This window comes from Callorhinus ursinus, unplaced genomic scaffold (assembly GCF_003265705.2).
Source record: "Callorhinus ursinus isolate GAN/ISIS: 27379988/994484 unplaced genomic scaffold, GSC_fseal_2.0 scaffold25, whole genome shotgun sequence".
Classification (NCBI taxonomy): Eukaryota; Metazoa; Chordata; class Mammalia; order Carnivora; family Otariidae; genus Callorhinus; species Callorhinus ursinus.
The window spans coordinates 14,860,850-14,883,363 of NW_027397087.1; the positions used below are offsets into that span (position 1 = coordinate 14,860,850).

At 41.6% G+C, this 22,514-nt stretch overlaps 1 protein-coding gene across 2 annotated transcripts in view; it reads right to left on the bottom strand.

Annotated features, from left to right (window-relative positions):
• FBN1 (fibrillin 1) overlaps nt 1-22,514 on the bottom strand; it is a 224,411-nt gene that overhangs the window by 32,526 nt on the left and 169,371 nt on the right. For both annotated transcript variants that reach the window (XM_073876962.1, XM_025884184.2), the window contains 12 exons: nt 21,626-21,748; nt 21,162-21,326; nt 18,750-18,818; nt 18,528-18,653; nt 17,184-17,306; nt 16,406-16,564; nt 13,656-13,727; nt 10,079-10,204; nt 7,088-7,210; nt 3,274-3,399; nt 1,085-1,201; nt 111-239 (listed from right to left, as the gene is read on the bottom strand). In XM_073876962.1, the coding sequence (XP_073733063.1) occupies nt 111-239; nt 1,085-1,201; nt 3,274-3,399; nt 7,088-7,210; nt 10,079-10,204; nt 13,656-13,727; nt 16,406-16,564; nt 17,184-17,306; nt 18,528-18,653; nt 18,750-18,818; nt 21,162-21,326; nt 21,626-21,748 (1,458 nt within the window). The remainder of the gene's footprint in view (nt 1-110; nt 240-1,084; nt 1,202-3,273; nt 3,400-7,087; nt 7,211-10,078; nt 10,205-13,655; nt 13,728-16,405; nt 16,565-17,183; nt 17,307-18,527; nt 18,654-18,749; nt 18,819-21,161; nt 21,327-21,625; nt 21,749-22,514) is intronic.

Below are 22,514 nucleotides of genomic sequence, written 5' to 3' on the forward strand. Positions count from 1 at the left end.
GGAAGCATGGTGATAGGGCCTGCAGGATCCTTTCATCTCCAGGAGCATTCTTCGGATGGTACATGGAGGGTACATATAAAAATTACAGCTGCTAATGAGACCACACTTACCCACACAGGTCCTGCCATCTGGAGCCACCTCATAGCCCTCATTGCATCGACACTGGAAGGACCCCACCGTGTTGATGCATTGGCCATTTCTGCAAAGGTTCCCATTGCCAGTTGCACATTCATCAACATCTGCCAAAAAAATATCCTTTGATATATTCCAAAGAAAATGTCATAATTCCAGCAATGATCAAAACCTTTAAAGGGAGAAATACTTCTTCTAAGTTTCAGTGGCCTTTGCTGGCACAGCCAAGCATTAAAAATTCCCATAAAGATCTAGTTTCTAACAATACACCTGGCTTTACTCGCCTATCAAAACCTAACAAGATTACACTATTCTATTAGAGATTGATAATTTATATTAGAACTTTGTATCAGTTTCACTTTGATCTTCCTTTATGCTTCATTTTTAAAAGCTAAAACTGAATTCCTAATACGCAGTACAGCTGAGGGTATTAGTATTCTCGTAATTAGAAGTGTATAAAATTAGCCTCTAGCATGATATAAAATTTGGATCATTAATCTGCAAACATCCAACTTGCATGTTATAAATAACATAGCAGGTTTTATAGGGAGGATTTTATAGATTCAATAATTGACTTCTTTCAAGAGAGGGTCTAGTGAAACATTGAGACAAGTAGGCCCACGTAATTCCTGAATTATGAATTTCTATACAAAAAATCACTTGTATGTTTTAAGACGTCATTGATTCAATTTATTTAAAAATGTATTGAATTCACAGTACAGTACATATAAAAATTATAGCTGCTAATGAGGTATTTTAATAAAAGTCATGGCTGTAGTTAGTCTATTTGACATTTACTTAGGACATTATATTTGACAACTGCCTTAACTAAGTGTTATGCATTAGAGGGCATGTATTTAAGAAAACCGGCTGGCACCCCAGAGAGGCTGCTAATTGCAAAGAGCGCAGATGAAACGGCCTTCCTTCGGCGCCCACCGGTTTGCAGACACACCTATGCAGTCGTTGTTGTGGGAAAGGATGAAGCCGTGGTTGCAGCGGCAGTTGAAGGACCCGATGGTGTTGCGGCAAGTTCCATTCCCACAGGCGTCTCGCTCACACTCATTTATGTCTAGTAGGAACAATGGGCACAGAGAAGCATGGCCGTTAACAGAAGAAGATGTGAGTGGCTACCTGGGGGTTAAGGGCATTGTGGGGTTCACAATGCGTCAGGCACAGGCTAAGAACATCTTGACCAGTGGCAGCTCCCCGTGAGCCATCAGCACGAGCCGAGGATCTAAACCCTGGGAATAAACCATTTCCTTGGTTGGCATGTGGAAAGAGGCAAGCTAAGGACATGAGAACTGGACAAGAATTATTTTACTCTATTTACTTCTAGAATTCTCCACCCTTGCCACTTTTCTCAAATATTTTCATTTGGAAATGGAAAATTCTGTGCGCATCTGGGTCTTGATTTGCTGCCACCTTTGGCAAACTTCAGCCTTTAAGATTCTCACTCCAGTTTACCAAAAAGCAGTGAGTCACCTAATATTACCCTGAAATCAGCAACAAAATAAATCAGGTTTCTAACTCACCTGATGTTTTCGACATCTCTTCCTTCTTCACAGTCCACCCCTAAGAGCCCACGACTACTCCCACTACTGGTGACTTATCTCACCCCCCCAAACCATGCCAAAGTGATGGCACTTAATGGGGCTCTCCTGATACACCCTTGTGTTATTATTTGTCTTTTTACTGGTCTATGACTTTTCTATTTTATAAAGCTATTTTGGCATCTTCTTTGTCTTTGCGTTGCACCACAGCAACCTGCCTCTTTCTTATAGAGCAGGTGTACATTATATCAAGGAGGAAATAAAAAATTAAAATGAAAGCAAGTTGATTTTGCCGGTTTGCGGGAGGGGGTGAGGCGGAACGAGGCAGGCGAGGGCCCAGGCAGGGAGGTTCCGGGAGCGGAAGACACCACCTCAGGTTAGCCAAATGCAGTGCTCAGAGTTAGGGTTTCCTTTCCTTTCAAACTTGGGACATGAAGACAAGTTCCGTGATCAAATGCAGTGCTCAGAGTTAGGGTTTCCTTTCCTTTCAAACTTGGGACATGAAGACAAGTTCCGTGATCCTAAACCAGAAAGCTCTTGCTGACCCCAAAGTAATCCCATGTGTGTGTGCTGGGGGGGGGGGGGAGGGGCTGCAGGACCGCACTCAGATGAGTCACGCTGCCAACAATCAACAGCTGCTGTCTGATTCGTTTTTAGCCAAGCTAGTGAAATTCTTCTGTAGGGCAGGCTCCTTGATAGAGGGTTCCAGACAATCCAGATGGAAGAGGAAAAAAGACTGTTAGTGCAGGGTGTCACTGCTCTGCAGGGGTAAGCTTCCCAGGAACAAGCAGGGCTGCTGATACTCCTTTAATTTAAAACCGGTTATCTGTTCTGAAGAAGACAAAACCTTATAAGAAGGTGCCCTAATGGGTGAACCCAATTACAGCGAAAGCTAAGCTCTTAAAACATGATTCTATTGATTCTTCTTTTTTTTCCAGCTGTGAAACTGAATCATGTTCATGGAGTGCCCAAAAGACTTAATGGATGGTGCTTGAAAGTAGAAAAAGGAAGGAGGAAAAGAGAGAACATGATTGGTTAATATTTGGAATTTATTCTAATCAGCATCCTGATTTATACTGAAAGCAAGAGGGAAGAGGTTTAAAATCTTGAGCTCTCTTCCCCTAGAAACAATGTGTTTTGTTTTGTTTTGTTTTGCCTTTGTGGGATCTATAAATTTGCCTTTGAGGATCTGGGACAAACTATAGACGCGTCTCAAAAAATGCTCATATTCAAACACTCAAAAGCTGCATTCTATTCCAGTAAGGCAAACCCACACAGATTTCATAAAATAATAGGCTATTAACATTAATAAAAAATACTTTTTGTCTTAATATTTTTCTCAGTTTTTCCCTTCGTCAAAAGTTTTTCTGACCTCGCAGCCAAATGAGTATCAAGGAAGAGGTTTATTATGTTCAGATTGCCAAAGATTAAATACCAAAGGATGTTAATGCTACAGGCCTGCTTGTGTTTTTATTTTACAAACAGCTAAACTAATACTGGAGGCTTAGTATTAACTTTTCTATGTATTCAGATGCAAATGAATTTTTCAACAGGCTATCAGTTAAAAACAAAAGGATAATCACGCACTCACCCAAACACATGGTTTGATCAGCATTTGTTTTAAAACCAGTGTGGCAAAGGCAATAAAAACTTCCAACTGTGTCAATACACTGTCCATGGCTGCAAATATTGGGGATTTCTTGACATTCATTGCGATCTGTGGATAAAAAGTATCGTTAAGTATCTTAGGTAGAGCTTAGGAGACAAAATTGCATTACATAACTTACTTCTAGGTATCATGCTCAGGATTGATCCTAGCTCTAAACCAAGCCAGTAGAACAGATACTGGCATTATATTTATTTTTACCTCAAAATTAGTTAAAACTTACTCTCATTTACTGGGCACATTCAGAGTATGTTAATAATTCATGAAGGGGTGGAAAAAATGTTCTGAAAGGTGAGAAAATTTAAAATGGGGAAGAAGAATCCAAACTGGGAGATAATCTGTTTGATTATGTGCCTCAGCGATATCACAGACTGTGGAATGAGTTAAGTATTTTGTCTAGTCAAGACTTGGTGCCTCAAGTCATGGACCCTTCATGGCTTCCTTTGGCAATTTGTATCAGAGTCAAACAAATCCCATTGCTAAGATAGGTTTTCCTGGTGGACAACCCAGGCTGTCCCTTGTTCAAGTTTCACTTCATCATTTTGTCTTACTCCTACAACTTTTTGTTCCATCTCAACCAAGTCTTCATGTGTACACATGGCTCCTTTTAGCCCTTGACAATCCTAATGATGTTTCTTTTTATTCATATTCATTCAGAGGAAAGCCCTGTCATCTTGCCTCTGCCAGTCTTTAAGCTCTAAATTATATTTATCATCAACTGAATCTTTGTTGCTCTCCTGAAATCTGATGATCTGAGGGGAAGAATTTATTAGGTGAATCTACAAATGGACATAACCTCATGCCTACTTAATGCCTCTAGTTTAATTTTTTAAAGCTCTCAAGACTCTACGCTTAGGACATGTGTCATCCGAAGAGCACTGTATCATCCTGGTTTTCCAACTGTCATAAAAGAGAGCCAACAGCAGAATGCCAACTTGAGTGTAGATTCTGTAAAGCACAGCAATTACCCTGCTTCCGTCTGAATCATCCAAACTCGCTGTTGACTTGTCTTGTCTACTGAGCAGACAGCAACTGGGAATGGGCACTTTTTGCTGCCCAGAGCAGTTGTGCTCATGCCCGAAGAGAAGATCTGCCCTCTATTTCACGTGCTCAGGCTGCCATTTTTATGACTACCTCCTTCCAATATACAGAACATTAGACTTGATGAATCACCATACAATTGAAAAGTCTCAAGTGAGCTTGAATATATCATCTGAATGGAGAAATTGGGATACAGCAGCTTAGGAGCTATCTAGAAGTGCTTGTTAACCTAACAAATTATGATCATTCCCATTGGAGAAAATGGATTTAAAATGAGCAAACTGGACAGGCAGAAGAAATTTAGTTCCATTGCTAAGCTCTATAAAGGGAGCTGATTTTGAAGAAGGGGTCTCAGAGCCTACCAGAGTTGGACTGAACCTTGGGCGCCCTCAGGGAGTACTGGATCTCCAAGTATGCAAGGGACTAGGTCTGTCTTCTCTCTGGGGCCCACAGGAAATGGAGTGCACTAAGGATCTTCTTAGAGAAGGAATTAGGAAAATTCTAATTAGGAATTTTCTTTCCCACAGTGCCATTTCATGTTGGTTTTAAGAAAAGGAAACATGGAGCACTTAGAGGTTCTAATGGTAAAATAGAAAGTTACAATTTTAGAGAACTTAATTGTGAAGTTCACTTCGCCTGGAGACCAGAAAACTAGGTTTCTACAAGCACCAGGATTTGAGCTCCCAGGAAATTATGTCTGAGGCAGAGACAGGAGGTTTAAACAGGGTTTTGGGGGGGAAACAACACAGCAGACAGAGATCATGAGGAAGTGGCAGGGAAGGACATGTCTCTTGCCTTTAGCTGCGCAAGACATTTCAGAAGGGGGCTATATTTGCTCTAAATATACAGCTCCTCAAGTCGGACTAGCCTCCTGGGCTTAGATACCTACTCATTCTCTCAACAATGTGGGTAATATGGCCAGCTGTGATTTGGGGTTTGAAATGATGTACTTATGAATTCAAATAAAAATCTAATGATGGAAAGGAAATTTTGGTTCTTTTCATCTTAAACACAGGGCAAGAGGGGTATTTTTGCAGTGTGCTTGAAAAAATGTCACGCATGGGATAGCATTTGAAGACATCTTAACATATTTTAAAAGACATAAGTGAAGATAATTCCAGAGTGAAGTCGTCCACCCTAGAGGCTGAATAATAGCAAAACTCAAGTATATTCCCTTTCTTCCAAGGATCCCAATGAGTGAGGGAAAGTGAGTTTGGCTACAAACAACACTCACTCACACTCACAGTACTTATCCCTGGTTAGTGATGGATGAGTTTTATTTGTGCTAATGTTCTACAAGAAAATATGGCAGGGCTTAAGTTTCAGCAGGCCCTAGTTGGACGTGTTGTCTTGATGTATAAATAGCTTGTCCCACTTCTCACCTGAGCGTGAAATGGTGTGAAATGACACGTTCTGTATTATCAGCAATTCCTTATTTTGATCGGAATTATTCTGCCCAGTTTCAAAGAAATATAAATTAAGAGCAAAATGCAGGGAAGTGGTATAAATGCCAAGTTACACTAGGGTATTGTGACTCATATCAGAGACGTCCCCACTTTTCCTGTCCTGTTTTTTTAATACACGGATAACAACTGCTTTGTTGACAAAATGCTAAACGCTTGCACATGTTCCTTTAAACCCAACAAAACAAGCCTTGATTCTCAAAGTGAGTTTTTGTTCTGCTATTACACCCTCTTCCCACCAAGGTCTCATAAAACAATGCGAAATACCCTACAGAGAACAGTGCACTTCCTACCACTTAGTCACTGGTAGGCAAGGAAATCCAAGGAAAATCTGACCACGTTCCCTTGTGTTGTTTCATTCACAAATGCATAAAATATCCAGGAAACTCCTTGGGAAATGAACCATAGCAAAATAACACATTCTTCCTGACCTCCATGCTAAATAGACAATGATTTATAATTACTCAAAAACTCACATGAAAATCATTCTGAGCTGTAATTTTGTTTCTGGGCTGAAATACCGGTGTTTTAATTTTGGTGCCACTGGCTAGAAGATGCCATCAGATACTTAAAACTTTACCATACATTTGAGCTAACTCATCCCTCTTATTTCTACCGCAACTGTGACAAAAGTGAACAATGAAATAATCTATCCTCTAGGGGACAGTTTCTCATTTTACTGTAGGTGACTTATAGCTAATAAAAGGCTGTTAATGTTTGTTGCCCTCAGTTCTGTTAGATGTTTAGGAGCAAAAGTGGTGCTCTTGGTCCTTTTTGCTTAGTTTATGCAGGTTATTCTTGCTCAGGAGAGGTTCACTGTCTAGAATTGGGGTGTGAGGCTGGAAAGGTGACAACTTCCCGCCCTAAGGGGGATTATGTAAAAGGAAATAAAACAGTATTTGGCCCTGAATACTGGTCAGGGGACTGTGTGTGTGTGTGTGTGTGTGCGTGTGTGTGTGTATTTGTGGGAAGGGGTGTTTGCAGCAGGCCAGAAGATTGGCAAATATGAAATCTATGTAGGCACAGGATATATTTCTTGTTTTAAAAACATCGCCTCTTTAAGTGTTCAGACATTTCAACAATTTTCTTTTTGCTAGTCTAGCTACTAGAACTCAGCAGTCCAAACCATAACTCACGTACTCTTCAACCTGACCTTCTCAAAAACAGCCAGGTACGGGAAGCAGGATGAAGCCCGGCCATCGGCGGGCCCAGGCAGCCGGCGGGGTGTCACTCACCATTGCACTGGCCGGTGGAGGTGAAGCGGTAGCCGGGCTTGCAGTCACAGCGGAAGCTGCCCGCCGTGTTGATGCACTCGGCATTGCGCTGGCACACAGGGCCATTCTGACACTCGTCGATATCTCCAAACAGAAGAGAATGTCATTAGAAGGAGAACAGAATGGGGGGTCGAGGTGACAAAGCCTCTCACAGAAAACGGATTTCTACTTTCTTATTTTGATCAGTTCTATTGAACAGACAAGGGAACACTGGAGACTTATTTTCTAGTTTTCCCGCTTTGCTAATATTTTTCATAAATGTGAGTACTTTGTTTATGACCACATATGGACTCTAATAATGCTGTGTCTAAAAAAAAAAAAAAGTCATGAAACTCAGCTGCTAGGATCAGGACTTGGCATGGTCTAGACTAAATATCCTAGGAAATATCATATTTTGCTCAAAGACCCCAAGGGTTTTATGATTCTATCAGGTCGCTTTTGTCTACAAGGTTCTAGGTTCTGTAAGCAAGGCATCTCAAGATTTCGTGCACATATGAGTCACTTGGGATCTTGCTGAAAGATCTGATTCAGCGTGTCTGGGGGATGGCTTGAGATGCTACATTTCCAATAAGCTTGCAAGTGATGCTGGTGCTGCTGATCCACAGGCAGTGTGTTGAACTACAGGGCTGTAGAGGCTCCTGCTTAAATTACTGCCACATGGCAGTCAAATCGAGGAAACTTAATACGAGAGGCCGCACATAAAACTACTGAGAACAACCCAGCTCTATCAAAGAAAAGAATAAATGGGCACTGTGTGCTTCAGAGCTTTGACTATACTCAGGGGGTTATTTGCCTATCTTTTCTTTTCTTTCTTTTTTTTTTTTTTTAAACCAGGTAGCTAAGATAGTTCAAATTCATGGCATTGTGAAAGTTACTGCATAGTCCAGGCTATGCCATGGGGCACAATACATGTTTCCTGCCCCTGCTCCTATGAAACCATCTAACCCAGGCTAAGTCTAGGAAACAGAATAGCCTAGAACACAGGCAGAAGCTGGCACTTAGCACCAGTACTGGGGTTTTACAAAGTGGGCTCAGCCAAAGAAGTTCCCACAAGGGGGCGGCAAATACAGCAACCTATGCCTCACAGGTGTATGCTTTTGTGGCGGGAAACCTCAGGACGACTGTTCGTCAGTGGCGGGGTTCTGTCTAATGTGGGGTGGGGTGTGCCTCTCTGGGCAACAGCAGAAGTATGCCTGCCTTGGGTTACAATGGACCCAAGACCAGCACCACCTCACTGAGCAGGTCTGCCCTGGTCTTAGGAGCATACAGAAACATAGAGGTAGCCAGTCTCTGGAGAAGCCAAATGGTATCACAGACAAGCATTTCTATGGAGCGTCAGATGACTTGCTTGGGATTATATGCACACTTGGGGAGAACGGATGCATGGATGTTCCCTAAATCCCTTCTGGAATCCATTCTAATTTCAGTGTTACTGAGGTGTGTATGAAATCAACCGTTGTTTTCTGATTCTGAGAGCTAAGAGTGTGCTGGGAAGTGGTTGGCCCTGGATGAAACATTCACCCTGTTGATGGATATCCTGTGAAATGGAACCCAAAAGTTGGAATGCTTTGTAATCGCAATATCTACTGACTGTTACCTTGACAGCAAAGTGCTGTATGTTGGTACAAGTGAGGGTTTTCAGTCTCAGGTGGATAGCAAGGGCTAGTTTGACTTGGCAGTCATGGGGAGCCATGCCTATAGGTTTGGGACCTCTAAAAGGAAGAGAACAAAGGAGGCCCGAGGAAGGGGGCAGGCATCCTAGGCAGGTATGAAAGAGGGAAGACTGGCTATGAGGAAGACAGCCAATGTTAGATTATCCGCTCATCTGCTGTGGGCTCCTTTCTTTTCTTCTGCATCACGCTTCCTCTCGTTCTTCCTCTCCAGACACCTGATCCTTGATGGCCTTCCAAAGCACAGGGGCCAGGGCCAAGGCCTGAGATGACTATCTCCTGAGGAAGGCTCTGAATGGCTCTCACCCCATTCCCTGCCCCCGCCAACCACAGCAGGCAGAATCAGGGACTTGTGCCCACTTGGCCACCGTAACTGAAAGCCTGGTGAGGCTGGAGAATTTAACAAGCATGTGCTGAGGACCATAACTTTACTCATGGGCTGTGAGTTTGTCCCTAGGTTAGGGGGGAGAAAAAAGGTTTTTAACATTAAAATGTTGACATATGCGCTCTAACACATGCAGTAAGGGGTAATAACCCTCTCTGACATGAACAAAAACTCTGCAAGAGGCCCTAAGTTTAAGTATTAAATAGACAATTATTCCAGCTATCCGAGGGCACATGGTATATTTAATAACCAGTAATGTCCCTTTTACTAAAATGTAAAAGTACACTATCTTCCCCAGATGTAGGAAAAATATGAAGTGCTGTGAGGAATGCACAGAATCACAGTACATCCACATGGCAAGGGGAGGTAATTTGAAAATGAAAAAAGGACCACTTGCACACAGGCCAACATTCTTCATATAAAATCGAATTTGCTGTTCTTGCCATTTGGAATTCTCTCATGCATTTGGAATATTTGCATTAACCTTGTTTTCACTTGGGAGTAGCACAGGCTCCGAGTGGAAGAGAGCACTAATTTTGAGATTCAAGTAAAGATGACCGCCCACCACCCATCCTCACTTTCAAGCAGTGTGAAACAAAAGCAATCTATGTGACACACCCAGGAACTCAAGGCTTTCTTATATCAGCTGGGAAATCTAATACATTTTGTGTCGGGGAGGGGGGTTGGGCAGGGCTAGGGCCTTTTCGTCCTGCTTTTTCCACGGGGAGTTAGGGAATTTTTTTGCATGAAAAAGTGATGTTCCGCATGGTGCCCTACACTATTGCTAGAGCTTGATGGATTTCTGAAATTCCAATGTTGTGAAATTGGCCAAGTCTATGTGGGCAAGTAGCTCGCCAGTTGGCTCATTTCTGGACATGATACAGTAACATCACTTACCTTCACAAACCAACAACTTGTCATTATAGAAGAAGCCCACTGGACATTCACATCTGAAGCTGCCAACCATGTTGATACACACTCCATTTTCACAGACCCCTGGGATCTCCCGGCATTCGTCAATATCTGGAAGCAGAGCAGCCCCGCATGAGTGACGGCGTGGTGTGTGATCTTTGTGCAGGGTAAATGGGTGCTGAAAGCCAGCAGCTTCTAACTCAGTGTTTACATAAGGTCCAAAACCAAAACAGAGAAAGTGCATGGGTGTTTGGGGGGGCGGTGTTAGGGTGGTGGTGATGGAAATGGGGGACGTCAGTCAATATCAAATCGAAATAATAAACCGCTTTTCAGACACTCTGGATTTAGTACCCGGATGTAGCATCTGTCTTTTTGGTTTTGTTTCAGAACATCAGCTTTGTCCAGGTAGGGGCCATCTTGGTACCCACTGGGCACTATGTACCAGATGAGTAGAATAAAGGGACCTCTGAGAATAAGTGGCCTCTCTGCCCAAAGTGTGTGGTGGGGTTTGGCTACCATGGGAAAGGAGAGCTGGTGAAGCACAGAGGAGCCCATGGTCATAGACAACTTGGATCTTTCAATTTCCCCTTCAACACCCCCTTCCTCCTTCACGTGGCTTTGAAAAGTGGGTAAGTTACATCTGGGAGTGTAAGCTGGGCCCATGGTGACTGTGGGGGCCAGCACTGAGGAAGGACTGTTGCTGTTGCCACAGATTGTGGCTTCCGAAGGCCAGGGGCTAGGGCTGGCTGTGACACCACTGTTTTACCAGTCCCTAGCATGCCACTGGAGTCAATTAAAATGTGGTAAATTAAGAACCAGTATCTGGAAGTTGGATTGGTGAGCACTAAAACCAGACCAAAGTAGGAATGACAGCAGAGCCAGAACACAGGCGGCTTTTAAAGCAGGGCTGGCCCGCTGATGAGGAGGCCTTGTGGGCAGGTCTCACCTCCTCATGGGCGTGGTGGTCCACTCTCTGTCTGACCTGCTCTCAACTCCCAACCACTCAGTGTCTTCAAGGATTATAGTAGTAGGAGTGTTAACAGGGTCTCACTTGCTGTATATCTGGCCTATTTCTCAGCATTCATCCTGGATTTACTCACTGAATCATCACAACCACTCTATGAGATGGTCTCCAGGTACTGTGACTACTCCCATCACTGTGCAGATGATGGAACTGGGGCCAAGCCGGCCGACGGAACTTGCCAGAGATCACACGGCTAAGAAGAGGCAGAGTCAGGATCTGATACCAGGAGTCTGCTAACAGGCTATCCTGCCTCCCTCAGGCTTCTCCACATCACAGTTTCACAAAACCATAACTGAATTACTTATCCTGGAGAAACCCTCCACCACCACCCCTTGCTAGCGTTTCACAAAACACTTCAGAAGCTGGGAGGGAATGTAAAGCTCTGGTCTTCCCAATCCATCAGGTATCTGTTACCAGGCTGTTGAGGTAGTTCCGTTGACATATTATAGTCAGGAGCCTCTACAGGGATCTCTGTTTGCCTGAGTCATCAGAAGACAGCCACATTGTACGTGGAGCCTACAAGAGCTATCAGAGTTCCAGAATAATCATACTCTAAAGCCAGCCTGCTTTGAAGGAGAAATTTGACAGACCACAGCCTTATTTTAGACCCTTTTCTAAAGGGTTTGATATTGTTTGAAGGCAAACTGATCTCTTTAATAGAAAAAACAGCTTAGTGTATATTCTTATTTTGAATAGAGGTGATTATGTTTTTGGATTTTTCACACATTTGCCATTCATCTTCTTAAAAGGTTATGCAAAGTAACATCACAACTGTGTGCTATCAGCAAACAAACAAACAAAAAAACCAATTCAGATGACATTCTTTTAGTTCAAACATGAAACATTATATTCACATTCATTTATTTTAAATATAAGTGATGTATTATCAAGTTTAACAATAACAGACTGGGTCAAATTTCTAGCCATTGTTAGGCATGAAATAGCAAAAGGATATATTAAAAATTGTATTTTCTTTTCCTGTCTGGATTTCATTTGAACTTCAACTTGGAGAAGTTTATATTTTAAGACAAGATTAATAAACTTGCTATAGTTTTAACCCCATACGAAATGGGTTCTATATGCCAACAATCTTAAGACCTTTCAGAAGGAGAGCATAAAGCTCAAATAAAACAAAGTTTCTCAGTCATCTAAATATTTTGTCACGGTGGAATTTGGTAACAATAAGTATATTGCTAACTATCACATTTCCAGCTTTCAAGAGCTTGAGGCAAAGCAAGCTGTGAGTCAGGACTGGATTTGGGTCCCGGCTCTGTTATTAATTAGCTGGGTGACCTCGGCCGAGTCCCTTCCCCTCTCTGGGCCTCTGTCCCCTCAGCTGTAAAGCAATGCATTTGGACTACATGATGTCTGAGACGTCTCCAGCTTGACTGGTGGACAATGTTGATGCTGTTTCAAATATTTGCCCGCTGCCAACCTTGGAGGGCAGGCCTTGCTGTGGGACACGCCTGGTCTATCCATGGAGAACCCTTACTATTAAAGACCACTTATCTTTGGATCAGAGATTCAAGGGAGATGAAAAGATCTGTTTTGGGAAAGGGAAAAACAAAGCAGTGAGGGCCAGGTGTTTCATGCCAATGTCATTTAGCAGCTTTTCCTTCCAAACCATGAAGTTTCTTTGGACGTTGACTAGACTGTGGAGCCATATGGATTTGGCACTAAGGGAGTCAGGCTGATTGCTGGACCAGACCCTTGTTTTCTTAAACGAGGTCATTGGAAAGGCTGATGTGGATTTCAGTTTACTTATTAGGAATATGGTGGAACAAAGCAAGAGGTGATGTTTGCTACTAGACACAATTGCTCAGACTTAGGAGGGGCATCTAAGGATGCATATAAATCACACTGGGGAAAGAGTCTGAGAATGCAATAGCTTTCCATCTACTTTTATGTTATTTGCTTTTAAACCACAAAGGCCTTGCCGACATTGGCTGAACACTTGCAATACTTCTGAATCTTGCACAAGCATCTCTAGTGCCCTAGTGGTCTCTGCTCCAGTTACCAGACAGGGCCTCCGATTGGAAAGATTTTTTTCTTTTTTTCACATCTGAAATTCCCAAAGCAGATGATGACCTGAGGAGATTCCATGTGAGATAAAACTGGATCCCCAAAAGGGCTTTATGTGAATAACCTACACATAAAGATCGGTATGAAAAGTCATATTACACTCATGTCTTAGTCAGAAGGAAAGATCGGGAAATAGAGTCAAATCAAACGTCAACTGGCCCCACTCCCAGAATCTCTCTTTGTTGATGCCTAGGGTTGGTTTAACTAGGCTTGACTGTAATTTTGTGAGAAGCTTTCCAGCCCCCTTCATCACGAGCAACAAATGTTGCTGCCAAGTTTGCACTTTGTTTCAAACTAAGAATCAGTGTTTCAATAAAGCTAAATGGCATTGTTTAACTATTTTTTCCTTCTAAGAAAAAAAGAAAAAAAAGCAAACTGAGAAAATAAAGGTGTGTATTCCCTTTCTTAAACACAAAGGCAAAACCAGAAAATTCCAACAATGGCACCATAACTCACCAACAGGTAACCCGGTATAAATGTCAATGACGAAGCCCGGCCTTTGACTTCCGCAAAGTGTAGCAAATTCATCTGCAATGATTAAACAAAGATGGGGAGAGGGAGCGAGAATAAGGGTCAGCAAAGAGCGATGACTGGGCTGAAAGAACTTACTTCGTAAACGTCTTCAAAAATATTTATCTGTATTTTGAGGAATTTAAAATAAATAAATCTGAAAGTTCCCCAGATGTTGTAACCTTGCCCTCAAGGCAAACACTGAATGAAAAGTGAGCTCATGTTGACGTATTACTGAAGAAGAAGCAGAGGTCTCTTTTGTATACGCATTTGTATGAGTTTGCCTGTAGGAATTTGGGTTTCTAGAAGGATGTTGTTTAGCTCTGAACCCAGGGACTGGCAAGAGTGTCTCTTTCCACTCACATTAAGGGATCTAGGATTTGAGGAATGCTTACAAAAGCCATTTCCTCAGTAGATTGGGGGAGACCATAGCAAATCTAGCCAAGTTCTTGACATCAGGTCTATTAATGACTAATTCAGTTCAAACAACCAACTTATGTCATGACTTCAATTTGGGGAGCTGGATTTCGTTTGCTGCAGCTCTCTCGTTCTTTCTCCCTCCCTCCCCTGACCCTCTATCTTCCTCTCATGCGCCCAAATTTGTCAAAGTTGATAATAAAGGATGAATGAAGTGTCATCTGCAGTTCCTTTTAACTCCGAGGTCCTGTAATTGCAGAACCTAACTATAACTGATAGAGCATGGCTTCCATCTAAGCTCAAGGTGGCCATTGTGCTATTTGTCAAACACACTGAAAATTATAAAAGGTTTCTGGAAGTATTTTAATCAAAAATGTAGCATGTTCTTCCCCTAGGGCTTTATTTCCTTGATATCTGAGTGCCTGCTTCTAACAAGTATAGTATCAGCTGACACCAGTCACCCAGAAAAATTTCAGGAATCTCAAAACGTGTGCAGACTATATACCTAATGAAAAGCAATGACTAGATTTGGCCAAGACTCAACATGAAGAAGAAATCTTGCATTTTATATTTAGAATACTTAAGTTCTTAAAAACTCAGATATCTCTGAATGTAAATGGTAGTCTTTATTAGGGGTTTCCAAGGCAGTTTGTAGGGGAACAATGATCCATTAAGATTAAAAAAAAAAAATACTAAGACTTCTATTTCTCTTTGCAAAATCTAATTTAAAAAATTTTGTGCATATTTTCTAATAGAACACTTTGTGAAAATAACAAATGCAATAATAAATGCATTTTTTGATCTAATTGAAAAAATATATATAGACATACATACATGGAGTACACACCAAGTACATGTAACCTCCAGCTTTTTTACTGATAGGTATGTGTAATCAAAAGATTTGAAACCCATTGGTCAAAAGCAGGGGTTAGCAATTTTTTTCTTAAAGGGCTAAAGAGTAAATATTTTAGTTTTTGCAGGTTGTGCAGTCTCTATTAAAATTCCTCAACTATTCCATGAAAGCAGCCATAGAAAATAAGTAAACAAATTAGTATGGCTGTGTTCTACTGTAATTTTATTTACAGACATGAAAATTTGAAGTTCGTATGCTTTTCAGGTCATGACCTACAATTCTTTTGATATTTTCCAACCATTTTAAAAATGTAAAAACCATTCTTAGTTTTTGGGCCATACAAAAATTGGTGGTGGGCTGGATTTGGTCCACGGGCTGTAGTTTGCCAACCCCTGGTCTAGAGACATCTTGCAGACTGGAGATAATTCTTGGTAATTCTGAGTGACGATGATTACATTACTTCTGGAGTAAACAATGGACAAACTGATATATTTCACTAAAAAAGAATATTCTGTTTTATGCATTGTCAGATAACACCAGACAAAAGATTTAATATCTTTCAGATCACTGTGGGGAATGGAGTAGGTACTACAGAATGTTCTAATCAATACCTACATCACAGTTCATTCACTCTAACTGATGATGTCATCATTTACCAGCTGATATAAGAACCATGCACCAATTCGCTTCATTTACTCCAAGGACATGGGTTAGACTTTTTTTAAAACAAATAACATCATATAGATTTTTCTCTATGAGGATATAAGAAAAAATTTCTTTCAAGAAGAGTTGTGCTTTCGCATGGTGTTAGGTTTGCTTTATAGTCATTGAGACTCTTAGACTTGATTATCACTCCCTTTTAATATGAGCTGCTAGGAAGTTTGGAGCCAAACTTATTGCTCATCTTTGGCAAGTGTGTAGAAATTCCCAGCTTGGATTTTTGCATATTAGCCTCGCTCCTTGCTCCAAGTTTCTTACCCTTGTTTGCCATTTGCCTTAGGCCTTCTTATTTTACATTCAAATCTTTGTGGGCTGCCTTAAATTCTTTTTGGAACAAGACCAGTTACAAATAAGTAAGAATAATAGGAATATGGCTCACCTATCTGTCATATTGCTTCGCCTAATGTTTCCAGTCTTTTAGCTACATGGTGAACACCATAACAATTACAATGTTTATATTTTTATGATATGCTGAGTCTATAAGTCTGGTGAATGAACTAGTGTACAAGTTAGAAAGTGTGTTCTGTGACTCAATTTTCAGCCAGAAGGACCAGAATCAACTGGGAGTTTAAACATTCGCCTCTGTGAGTGAATCTTTGCTTAGGAGGATAAACAATGAACCCTTCTCTTCCCTTGTTGAGACTCATTTCCCCAACAGCCCATGCATAATTTATCAACCTATGTTTTTGGCAATGGTGCAACTCACCTGTGCTTGGGATGGGACACTGTTCACAGGGCTTATTCCAGGCCCGGCCAATGTTGTAGGAACAACAGCACATCTTCTTGGTCATATTGAACAACAGTTCTCCGTCACAGGTCTGGTTGTCAGCATAATAGTTTCTGTAGCACAAACTTCTTCTCATATCTAGACGGAAGCAGTTGGTGATGTCGCAGGGAGAGCACGACAGATTTCTAAGGGGATACTCAAGGAGTGCACTTCTTTTGGATTTTATTGCAACTTGCAGGAATAGCCTGCTCTTACACAATTTTCTATCCACATATGCTGCTCTCAGAAAGGGAACTTTGAGAAATGCACTCCCTGGTATTTTGTGCCACAGAACGAAGTCATTATAGAGCCGCAGCATTAATAAACTTTACACGACTCTCCACCCAGTCTCTTAGTAACAATTCTCCACTGCTATTTGGCAGCAATTTTCTCATTTCCGACTCATGATGTTTTAATACTGTAGGTCAGTGCTGTAAATATAATTGTATAAAGATACACCCAAAGTCAAACAAAAGAAGTACTATGAAACTGTTGTTTGGGATTTTCCAACATTACATTTTAGAGAAAACTCCCAACCACCCACACAAGGTGGGGAAGAAAGGCCAAGCTTATGGTTTACAAGGGAGGAGGCTTTCACAAAGATAGCGAAAGGGTGGCAGGCAGCACTTGGTCTGATGAGTAACGTAACACTAAGGACCAACTGCTGGTCTTGCAGATGAGGACCAAGCTTGCGTGGTTCAGGAAAGCCTGGACTTACCCATGCAATTATTTCCCCCATTCACTTGCATGTAGTCTGGAGGGCAGATACAGGTGTAGTTGCCGACAGTGTTGTAACATGTTCCTGGACCACAAATTCCGGGGGTTTCACATTCATTCACGTCTGGAATCCAAAGAGAAAATGGCATGTGAATAGGAAAACCTTACTCTGTGGAATGGCCTGAGACTCAGTGTCCCTATAAATGCTGACAATGGTGGAGAAAATCCACAGGGGCACTTGGAAATCTGGATGAGAAAAATAGATGTTTAATTCATCAGTGTCCTTGGTCTATGCTCATGTGTGTGTTTGCAGGAAAGGAAGTTCTGGAAAAAGAGGTTTTGCCTTCTGATATGAGTTCCTACTAAATGAGTCTGTAACATCCTCAAAGGCATGCAAAGATGAAAAGGCAGACAAATTATAATTCTCAACTATCCTTCAGAAAGACAGCTAATACTTTATATATTCTCAAAATTGATGGAAGGATAGGATATACCTTGAAGCCATCAACCACTGGCTTCATGAATCTGCACTGGTAAGGTAGTATGGAGGTAGGTATTCACACCTCTATCCCCATTTTCAAACATAGGGGTTGATTCTAATCTTTGTTCATTCCAGGGGTCTTAGAGCTGTGTCATATAGCTCAACTATATGTCATATACTCAACTAATACCCAGTGAGGTTGCCACTTACCGAGGTCACCTATTAAGCCTTTTGGAGATCCGAAGGAATATTTCTCCTCCAGGATACAAGGAGTTATCTTCCCTAACTAGTTGTGTGACTCCTGCATATAGAACATATAGAAGAAAACCATCTCTCCCACCCTGGTCTATGGTCCAAGTGCTCTGAAAGCCAAAAGCGGTCAATGTCCCCATTTTTCCAATAACACAGGAGGAACAGGAGTTATCACTTCCATTATAAAACCAAAGAGGCTGCCTTTTTAAGGGAAGCTCATTTCGTTGCATTAGTACAGATGATAAATGGTGAAGAACAGGAAGAAGAGGAACTAAGAACCTCCCAGAATACAGAAGTCACTGAAATGAGTCCTGTGCCACTCTAATAGAAATGGCTTTTCTAAAGTGCCCAGAAAACTGCAGACATAAGTGAGACTATGGCCCAAGATAATAAAACTCCACTTTTCTTAGAAAAAGAGGAAGATTTGGGATGTATAGGAAACGACAGCATGTCAGTAACGATGCAAGCTGCCCCTTGTGCAGCTAGTTATGTTCATGTCTAGACTATGGTGCTATATTGCCAAATTCTTAGTTTTACTGGTGATTCTATGCTGGTTTTTGGGGTCAGGTCTCAATAGTTGAAAGAACTCATCATCCTATCAGGACCACTTACCATCACACACTCGGGTATCTTCGTTCAGGTAGTAACCAGTTGGACAGCGGCACTGGAAACTGCCAAATGTGTTGATACATTTCCCGCCTTGGCACAACCCCGGGAGTTCCTGGCATTCATCAATGTCTATCACAATGAAAACAACGGCATTTCTTCAGCATTGTCAATAAACCCGAGGAAGTTCAAAATGTGCATACTTGAAGATCAAGGATACAGAATTACCTTCCAATATAACAGTGATAGGATTGGGCCGAAAACCTTCTCCTCCAGGACAAAGAATTTTGTACTCAGCTATTGAAACAAAAAATCAAATTGAGTTCTTTTGAATCGAAAACTTCTAGAAATAGTGTTCTCAAGAGAAAGACTGACGTATCCAAATGAAAATATTCATTTTCAGGAATCTTTAGCACTTACCCCACGCATCTTACAAGTTAACAACTTTGTGTATACGTATTATTTTCAAATGGCTTTTACTATGTGCGCCAAATAAGGGTCAGCCCACTGTCCCTAGTCTTTGGACCCCCCCCCCCCACTTACTCTCTTGGCCTCATGTTCTTGGGAACTATTTTATTCCCTATCGCTGTCACTATTTCTTTGTAAAGATTTTCTTCCCCTTTTTATTTTCTAACAAACTCCCCCATTTTTATGTTTTGTTCAGCTTTACTTCTTCTGTAAGGCTGTAATTCCTTTCTTAATAACGTTAATCGGCCTGTCTCCAAAACCCTTTCCAAACAGAAACTTAGGAAAAGCTGTTCTTTCTTGGTTCCCATCACACTTTTCTTTCTTTTTTTTTTTTTTTAAGATTTTATTTATTTGTTAGAGACAGAGAGAGAACACAAACTGGGGAGAGGGGCAGAGGGAGAAGCAGGGGGTCCAGCTGAGCAAGGACCCCAATGTGGGGCTCAACCCCAGGACCCTGGGATCATGACCTGAACCGAAGGCAAATGCTTAACCAACTGAGCCACCCAGGCGCCCCTCCCATCCCACTTTACTCTTTAATGCCTAGAGATCTTTCTTGCTCCTCTGTTTCTATGGAGGGCAGTACTGATTCCCCTGGTTTCCTAAACCAACTTTGTACAGCGTCCTTTGATTCCCTCCATTAATTCTGTCATTCAAGTATTTCACGCAAAAACATTTTTTTCGGTGCCATGCACCAGTGGTGTGATACATACAGGAACACGTGAATAAGAATGAACCTAATCTGCTGTGTCTTCCTGGTGAGCTTCGATAAGAATCAGCTCTTTGATAATCATCATGGTCTTTCCAAATCTGATAATCCCTCTCCTGGCTTTCTGAAATACTATGTGTGTATGCCTAAATGTATACATGTATATATTCCAGTTCTAGCTCTGATCCAGTTTGGGGTAGTATGGACCTCTACTGCTTTGCCAATCATTATTAATCAATAGAGCTGACTCTCCTACTTAAATATCTTGGCTTGCTTCTTTCAACATCAATGAAATTAACTATCTCCCTTTTTCTTTTGTTCTTTCCTCCCCTTCCTGCAAACATCCACTCTTTCAGGTCACACCCTTCCTTCAAGGACAATTAAAAAAACACCCAAAGTCATCACTACCTCTGCCATTCAGATCTGACTTCCCTTTCTTAAGAGAAGAGAGAAGGAGGTGCCTGCTAAGTAAGCATTCATCCCTGTACCCTCAATATCCTGGACATGAATGACTTCTTTTAATCCTATAAGGCATTATATGAATGAGGAAACTCAATCTTTCTAAGTAACTGGCCCAAAGTGACATGGGTGGTGGTTCCTAACTGGAACCAGGAGTGCTCCTTCTCATGCTCATGGCACTGTGTCTGTTCCTTTTTCCCTTATTGAGACCTACACTGAATTATAGCTTTTCTGTCTGGATCGCATTTTGCTAGACTGTACACTTCTGGAAGGCAGAACCTAGTCTAATTCATCTTTGCACACCCAAAGTATACACTCTAGGTACTCCGCAAATAATTTTAGAACAAGTGAATAAATGACCCTTCAGCAAGGAAAGAATCTGTACCTATCCCAATATACACTATTAACAGCACCACTAACCTTTGCCTAAGAAGCTCTATCTGACTCTGAATCCTGATACAGGACTCACTCAGAAAAATGAGAAGCTTTTTATATTTTTTAGAAGACTTATTTCTGTCCTTACAATCACATTCTAAAGCTTTAAGTCATATCACAAGAATAGAAATAGTCTTCCCTTTCATATTTACTTGACTAATTGCTTCTCTTTCACCCAGGGACACCCTAGTGTGTCCTAGAGATTTTGAAAACTAGCTAATAGATGACAGAAGAGATTAATCAATGTGTTCCTTGGAAGGTAAGCAAATATTCTATAAGTAACATAGTTGGAAAGTCTTCTTTAAAATAATGCTATCTACTTTCCACTCAGAAAGAAGTGAAATGTGGCCTGCCCCACCTGACCTTTTAGTACAAGCCAACTGGGGACGCTTCTGACACCCAAATTGGGAGTGGGGTCCCTCAGCAGGGCTGAGAGTTTTGATCTCCCTTCCCCGACCAAAGAGTAGAGACTGGTGGCAACTCTCCCCCTCTGTGGTTTCCATCCTGTGGTCTAGAAAGGAGAGCTGGCCTGAGTGGGAGTAATAATAATGAACAGGAGGATGTATACTTACATGTGTTCACAGGAGGGCACAGCTCACAAGGAGTACCCCAGGCTTTCCCCAAAGAACAACAGCAGGAAGCCTTGGAGACACCAACTCCAATTTCATTGCTACAGGCTGTATCTCCGTTGTCTCCTCGAGGTCGAATATCCAGATAGCAATTCCCAGAGCGGGTATCTATTTACCATATATGAACAAAAGAGTGTCAGGAAGATTCTCTCGAGGTGAGGATTGAAAATTCAAATCCGTCTCAGAAACCGTTTAAAAACCATAATTTACTTCCTTAGGAAACTAAAAAGTGCCCAAACACATATACTGGGATTTTAACCTATAGAAAAAAATAACTGAGAGTATAAACCAGATTTAGGAAATGTTGAAATTTTTACATTATTACTTTTTTAAAATTTGAGAGTGGAATGTTCAAGGCTGCTTTAAAAATAAAAGTATATACTCTCTAAAAAGTTTTAAGATCTTACCAACACAGCCAACTCGAGTTGGGTTCAGCTCAAAGTCAGGGGGACAATCGCAGGTATAGCTGCCTGGGGTGTTGACACAGTTCCCACTGATGCACGTGGTTGGATCCAGACACTCATTAACATCTAAAACCAAACAGCAAGGGGCACAATTATCAGCCAATGTGGGGGCAGACATCACCATAAAACGGTAGCATCGGGTCTGGGGCTCCCAACAAGAATTTTAAGTTACTAGTTATAATTACACCTAGAAATACACAGTCTTCCACTTCTGAAATAAAACCCCTCAGGAAGGAAATATGTCATAGTCTTTGGTCTTTTTCCCCTGGAACACATTTAGCATTCAAATTTGTCATCAGGAGAAAATATAACTTTGGAACTAGGAAAAATATTCCAGTCAAGGTAACTGAAAGCAAAACACTACTGTGACCTCGGTCAACCAAAAATTCAGACACAGGTTTTAAGAAAATATATTTAATATGTGTGGCTTGTTATTTCATCAAATTAGAGCAAGATGTCCCAGGGAACCCTTAGGAGCAGGCAACTTCTGCTGCTTCCCCAACTGGGCATGCTTGCCTTGGTGCGGCTGAGTGCACAGACACATGCACAAGGCTTAGCACGTTCCTACGAGCCGGCTAAGAGTCACTCTCCCATCACTGGTGCTGTGTGGAATATTTCCCTTTCAGTTTCTATTCCAAAAATATGTGCAGAATTCCAGATTTAGGACATGGGTTTTGGCACATTGCACACTGTGTAATCCTTTTGTCTGTTTTGAACACTCATGAAATACTCAAGAACAGACAAGCTGACTCAGAGAGAAGAGAATGGGGAATGAGGAGGATACCTTCTCCTTGGGTTTCCCTCCCACCCCGCCTTGGACCTCGTAACCCTC